Source organism: Saccostrea echinata, unplaced genomic scaffold, assembly GCF_033153115.1.
Source record: "Saccostrea echinata isolate AGI-Se365-2 ecotype Australia unplaced genomic scaffold, CSIRO_AGI_Sech_v1 ptg000046l, whole genome shotgun sequence".
Lineage (NCBI taxonomy): Eukaryota > Metazoa > Mollusca > Bivalvia > Ostreida > Ostreidae > Saccostrea > Saccostrea echinata.
In genome coordinates, this window is record NW_026889795.1 from 8367687 (window position 1) to 8375254 (window position 7568).

Genomic DNA, 7568 nt, shown 5'->3' on the forward strand with positions numbered 1-7568 from the left:
CCAGGCCTACTTGAACATGTAAATACACACTTCACATTATTTTAATAAAAAAGATAAAAATAATATGAAAGAAAAACAACTTCCTCTGTATTTTCAAAAAGATTAGTGCCGTATCGATTTTTTAAAATAATATGATAAAACTCTCTCTCTCTCCTTACTAGTAAATACTGGTGTACGGAATAACAAAACATTTTTTTTGCGCTGCTGTAGTGAAACAATTTTATTAATTGTATGTGTGCTTGTTTGTTTTGTTATGTTCTTTTTTTATGTCCTAGTAAGCTTTCCAGTGTTAAACAATCTATACGTACTTCTACCCCCTTGTATCTATATTTTTACAGTCAAAAACATTTTAAGGAATGATGCTATTGCTAAGATGTAGACTATGCCTTGGAAACTCATTGAGCCCCCAAGCGAACCCCATAAATCCAAGGACTAAAACTAAAATATCATTACATTTGCCCGATTTAAAATTCCATTACCCTCATCTGTCAAATATTTCTTATAAATGGTAGCATCATTATTTTTTCTGTTTTCAATGTGGACCTAATACCTTAACAATATTAATATCCATCGGATGCCACATCGGATCATCGGTTTCATGGCCGTAGGAACCGGGGGGGGGGGGCACGGACCCCCCCTAATTTTGCCAATATATAGAACACTATAGAAAATATAGCTACCATACACTTCTGTCCCTTCAATAATTACGTCTGACCCCCCCCCCCCCACTTTTTTTTGCTTGTCAAGGAATTTTGGTAGTTGATAGTGCCCGCATGAAAATGTATGGCTGTGCCCCAAAAACTGAAATTGCTTCCTACGGGCCTGGATTTTACCAAAAGCTGGATTTCATACATACCTAAAGAACTCCTTTGAAAAGTTATATTGAACTCATTTGAAATCAATATAGATATGTTTTAATTTAAAGAATATTTTGTTAAGAAAAGTAAACGGAATTTAATAGAAGGGTCAGCCTATTATTAGCCTTCTCCCTACATCAAGGTCAACGTAAATACAAAAAAACAAAGCAAAAATGTAGAAAATGTACCAAAAAGAAGGGGTGGGGAGAAAAAAAAAACTAGTAAGCAAAATTACAGAGAAAAATAACCAAAATTACAAAAAAAAAAAAAATAGATAAAAAAAAAATACCGGTTTGAAAATATTCAAAAATGTTAAATTTACTTACAAAATAATGAATATTTTAGCAATATTTGTCACTACTACATGTAAAAATACTGAGCAGGAAAATACAATTCGATGTTGATCAATTGAAAATGTAACGGTCTGAATTGCTAATCGGAGCTATATAAAGCCACGTGATTTATTGATTTTTTTTTTATTCACTAAGTTACATGTACCTGAGTCTACAAATCACGTGATAATTGGAATATTCAACAGGTCATAATGAGGTCAATGACATGTAAATACCCGTGAATAGTGAAGAAAACGGTCGGTGTTTTCTACCTTTTTTCTAAAGTTTACCCCGAGCGCAGACTTGCCCAAAATTCTCCTTTCAATATGATGAATTTCCAACAGTTATATACTTTCTGTCCTTTTGAGAAATTTGGGCAACAATGCGCTCACCATGTATTACGGCTTTAAAAATCGGAATAACTTTGAATATCAATGGAGATTCGTGAATTTCAGTGACCCCTCTTACAAAACACAGCTTGTTCTTTATTTTTATGGACTTTTAATTCCCGTAATTTCGCAAATTTGCGATTTAGACACAGAAGAATCGCATTATTCATCGCATAGGGCTATTTTCTATACTTTATTTTTGCGCAATTTACTGGGGGCCACGTTTTGTACACTAAGTGCAATCATTCTTTGCAGCTCTCCAACGGCAAATGGTGGCGTCTCTATGTGAGTGAAAAATTCCCATGACCCATGCATGTAAAAATTAAAGCCCTAGCTTAATTCAAGTAAAGTCTAGCTTTCAACTTCAAAAGTTATGGACAAGATTATTTTTTTTTTGCTGAAAAACAGATAAACAGACGAGCAACTGTATGGCCCGAATTTTCAATGATGGTGTCATAAAAATACTAGCCCACTCTGAACTTTTTCAACTTTTTCACCGTTTTGCTGACTCGTATTTAAATGAATGAACATCGGGATCGAAATACAAAAAAAACTTTCATGTTCTAAAATAACCTGGTCCCCTGGCTTATAAGGTAGTGGCGAGTGATGCGAAGTACACGAAGCAGGGGCAGGGAACCAGACTAGTTCTAACGTAGCCTGGTTCCCGAGGCCTTCCGATGTGCACGCACAGAAGGCCTGGCATGCACCTAGCAATGTCAGCGTCCTAAGTAACATCCAAGATGGCGGCCGATATGGTAAGTTTGTATGTAAATGATGAATCTTGCCCGATTAATCACATTTTTCACTGCGTCATGTCGATTTTTTTCACTTATTTGATTAGAATTCAGTTCAATGAAATTATATATACTGCCATTTGTCCACGAATCACCTGATTTGATCTGCCAACCTACCACACATTTGCCGACATTCATCGATCAGCTGTTCACTTGTAAACATGAATGACATATCATAACACACTCAGATTTAACAAACCTCTGAACACTTCATTGAAAGTTTTTCGAAATAATTAGGTCAAGAATGGGAAGCTGCTTTCATATATAAATGCATCACGATTTTTTAAGAAATGTGATATAAATTCACAGTAAAAATAGAATGAATCTGCACGAAAATGAGAGGAAAGACACAAAATCACTGAAAACACTTCAGGTAAACATTTTTTTCTGCATGCCTCATGTATATAATTTTGCAGATAACAAAAAAAATAACGGACCTAATTACCCCCCCCCTTTTTAAGTGATTTTTTTTAATATCCCATGCATAACTGGTATTATATCCGAAGATCCAAACAGGCTATTTATCATTTTAATTTGGGCAATTACACTGATTTTTCAGTACTGTTTTACCTAATGTTAAGTGGTACCCTTTTCCTTTCCTTTGAAAAAATCTCAAAAATTTCCTTTTTTTACAGAATGCATACTTTTGCAACATTTTATACTCTTTCAAGTGAAATTCACTCCAAGATTTTTGTCTCAACAAATCTTCCTGAGATTAAACTGTTCTCAACTTTTTTCCTCCTATTGATGTGAAAAGGATAGACAGATAAAGTACCTAGATAAATTTAAAAAAAAAATGTTCCAAGCTGTTTCAAAATTTTTGAGTAAAAAAAAAATCATTTTCCTTTTCAATGCATGTAAAATAACTTTGTTTTGGTGTAATGGTAACACACCTTATCCAAGCTGAAAAAAGGGATAAGGAGATCCAGGTTCAATTCCTGGGAGCATTGTTCTTGTTATGCATTGACATATGAAAATGAGAAAAAAATGGAATTCATAGAAAAATTGAAAACTGAGTATATCCTAACAGCATAGTCTAAGCAAACATTGATAGAAACTACGTTGATGTCTTATACATAATGTTGGAAAAGACAATTTTAAAAGTCAGTTTTGGTTGCAGGGTTCATGTTTTTTTATTTCCTGTGCCATATGGCACATGTCGCACATCATAGTGCATAATTCATGTAATTACAAAATACTACTGTATATAACATTAAATATAACAATATGAGAGTGAGCATAATAATTAAAGTACATAGGGAATGTTATATCAGGTAATTGTAATTATGAAACAATTGAAAATAAGAAATAATTCATTCAGCTAATGGAGGCTTCACATGAATATTTTCTGAGATTTAGTGATTACATAGTTCCCTCACACTTTGTATTCTTAGAAGTTGAATTAATTTCCAAACACTACATTTCTTATACTAAATAAATACTTTTTTCAAATACATCAATCTGAGGTCATAATGAAAAGAATATAGAATGAAATTCATCTTCAATCAGCTTCAATGAACACATTTTACAAAATCCTTCTTGTTCATCTCATTAAAATATCTACAAGTTAAGTTTCAACATTTAGATTATGAGCAGAAAGCCAACAGTTCTTGCAATTTGTGTTGAGAGGTTTACATATTGTATATTGTACATTAAAAATATCTATCAAATGTTGTCTACAAGACTTTGAACATTGTTATGCGAAGTATATGCACCTCAAGAAATCTTTGTATTAACATGTAAAATATTTTATTTAAATCTGCATCTATATGTGTCCAAATCTTACCATGTTAAGTTCATCTTGTTTGTCCCTGATGCAACTAATATATCATATTACTTTGTTTTTAACAAATCTCAACATCCAACTTCAAAAATAGCATCTTTTACAACAGCATTACATGCATCTGTCAATACCTTGTGAACACAGTGCACATAAGAAAACCAAATGAAAATTGGCAATACTATACATCAATTATATAAACATAATTAATTCTCACTTACATGCAGTTCTCATTCGCTGACATGTCCACATCAATACATACATTTAATCTCGTAAAGGGAGACAACTCTTACACCTAATACCTATAAAATCAGTTCATTTACTAAGCATAAAAATTTATACCAAATTAAAGCCATCTGAATATATTTTCTTTCTCTGCTCTATAAGTTAAATCTAATTTATTTGATAATGATAGTTTAATTTAAATTCATTAATTACTTTTATTCTAAAAAAAAACTTCTTCAGCAAATATAATTCACACTCTTACAAAAGCAAACTGATAAATAATGACATTCACAACACAAAGTTACAACACTAAAAGTATTTCCAAACACCTCTGAGCTAAGTTATACCGGGCATCATGTAATATGACCAATATCTCATAAAATCATTTTAAGTAATACAATTGAGACACAGTAAATCTCAACTAAGGGAGTTAACTCTTACAGCTAAAAATTTCTCCCATATACATGCATATAAAAATTCACAAAATTTAAGGACATTTTCTTCCGTTTTGTAAGTTATAATAGTGAATTTCATCTTTATTTTTAAAACATTTATTCATCATTCCAAAAAAGTGAAATGAGATAAAATGAAATTCACAATACTCAAATATAACAGAAGGTATATTCAAACACCTGTAATGTCATGTTATAACAATTATAAATAGGCATTTTTACCCTTCTTTTTGAAAGGCCCTACAAAAGTACAATTTGATGTTTGACCAGAACATTTCAGCATTGAAACCACTTCAACAAAAGTCTTTGGAAAGTCTTCTGCACCATGATGTTGTAGCTATTTTGCCTACTGGATACGGAAAAAGTTTGTTATATGAACTTCTTCCGTTTTATCATTTGGAAGTGACAGGGAACCCTGCAGTTGTTCTTGTCATTGAACCTTTAAATGTGATAATTGAGGAACAAATGAAAAAGCTCAGCGATTCTTCTTTCCTTTTAAGGAATAGTTCCAGTTATGATTTTATAAAAGACTTTGAGAAAGGGAAAACAATGTACATTTTTGCACACCCAGAGGCTGTTGTTGGAAAACCAGAGGTTTATAAGCTACTACAGAGTGTATCTGACTATATGTATATTGTGGTAGATGAGGCCCATTGTATTTTAGACTGGGGACATGACTTCCGCCCAATCTTTCGGGAAATAAAGCAACTGCGTGCTGTCAGACCAGATGCTAAGTTTTTAGCTCTGTCTGCAACTGTTTCAGTTAATGGTGTTGTAGATATTACAAAATTCCTTGGCATGGAAAACCCAAAATTAATTAAAACATCACCATTGCGTGACAATCTCTCCTTGATTGTTCTACGAAGACCCAGTAGAAAAGTGTCTACACAAGCATCATATGATTACATTTTTGAAAATGTGTTTTGTGATCTGAAGAGAAACGAAGAGGATTACCCTGTCACTCTCATTTATTGTGTTGGAATCAACTGGGTTGGATATGGCTATGAGGTATTAAGAACAATATTATTGCAAATTAAAATACAGGTAAAATAAAGCAAAATATTTCCTGTTTATCAATTTTTTAAGTCGATTTCTTCACAAACTACTGTCACAATAATAAAAATAAATGATTCTTAATCAAAATTATACACAGGTTGCACAGCGCATACTTGGAGATGATATGTTTGATGGAGTAAGAGATATTGAACATGCAAGAGTAGTAATGTTTCACTCTTCAATTGGTAGAGATGAGGAGGTATGTTTAAATTCTTTGTTCTTAATTTATGTTCAGTGGCACTTAACTGTTTTTAAATAATCATTGAATTACATGAGGTTCAAATTCACTGATATAGCGTTAATTATATATTATGACAGTTTAAAATTAAATAAATTGATAATTATAAACATAATAAATATTTTAATAAATGTAGACCAAAGGTATGATCTACAAAAACATCTCCAAACACCCAAATGAAACTCCATTACGAGTTGTGATCTCCACCATTGCTCTAGGAATGGGGGCAGACTTGAGACATGTTAGAACAGTCATCCATGCAGGACTACCACAAAACATTGAAGGTCATTGTCTGTAACTTTCAAAAAAAAAAAAAAAGACATATTAACTTAAAGTTAAGTAACATGTTGTATGATTATTGGGATTCAGTTATACAATCACAAACAATAGAGTTACAACTGCAGTTACTAAATATTGTCAATAATTTTGTTGTATAAATTATACAAATCAGGGGAACTACTTTTAGCAAACCTTTGAATAAAAAAATTTCGAATTCATAATCACTGAATCCTATATTATTGGGATACTTTTCCATTTTGAACAGCATACATACAGCAAATAGGAAGAGCTGGCAGAAGTGGTATTCAGGCAGAGGGAATACTGTACTTTAACAATTCCGACATAGGTAACTCCTCTGTAAAGAAATCTATGATGGAATATTGTAAAAATGAGTCAGAGTGCAGAAGGAAAGTTCTTAATACATATTTTGGATGCGAAAATGAAACATCTATGAACAAATGTTGTGACATTTGCCAACCAGATTTGGGCTTCCTTTGGAAATTCAACGAAATTCCAAACAATATTCAGAAATCTGCTATTCGTGAAAAAATAGTTAACCTTCTGGCAGAAACAGATTGTGTGCTTGATACATATATTGTTGAGAAAATAGTTAATGAAGCACATTTGTTTACAAACTCCAAATATCTTGTATCAGAATTTGGATTGGATATAAATCTGTCAGAGAAAGTAGCCAGCATTTTGGCATCACATTAATGAACATATGTTAAGGTCGCTCTCAGCATATACCACATGTATAAGACCTAATTTTTCTGTCACCTTCAGAGCAGAGCAACTGTGACTTAGGGATCACTTTACCCAGCTTCTGTCTGTCTGTCTGTCGGTCTACCACACCTTATACCTGAAAAACTGTAAGAGGTATGGACTTGATATTTTGAATATATATTGCTTGGCACTATGGCTTTTTTAAATACCATGGTTACCAGATTCATGACCCTTTACCTTTGACATACTTTTCAAAATATTTCATACTGCATATAGACAGCATATTTTTCAAATTTAAGAGGTAAGTCTGTCATATTTAGCATGTGCACTGTTTGTCATAAAATATTACCGGGGTATATGAAAAGTACCACTGTATACAGTTACAATCAACTTGACCTTGACCTTTGAACTACTTTGCAAAAATACCCTGGACAGTTTAATTT

General features: G+C 32.5%; 1 protein-coding gene across 1 annotated transcript; it reads left to right on the top strand.

Moving 5' to 3' along the window:
- The first annotated feature begins 2318 nt into the window (after nucleotides 1-2318).
- Nucleotides 2319-6187, top strand: LOC133202007 (bifunctional 3'-5' exonuclease/ATP-dependent helicase WRN-like). Its single transcript, XM_061337788.1, has 4 exons — nucleotides 2319-2333; nucleotides 5067-5873; nucleotides 5983-6084; nucleotides 6182-6187. The coding sequence occupies exons 1-4, from the start codon at nucleotides 2319-2321 to the stop codon at nucleotides 6185-6187; spliced, it is 930 nt and encodes a 309-aa protein (XP_061193772.1).
- Nucleotides 6188-7568: the final 1381 nt, after the last annotated feature.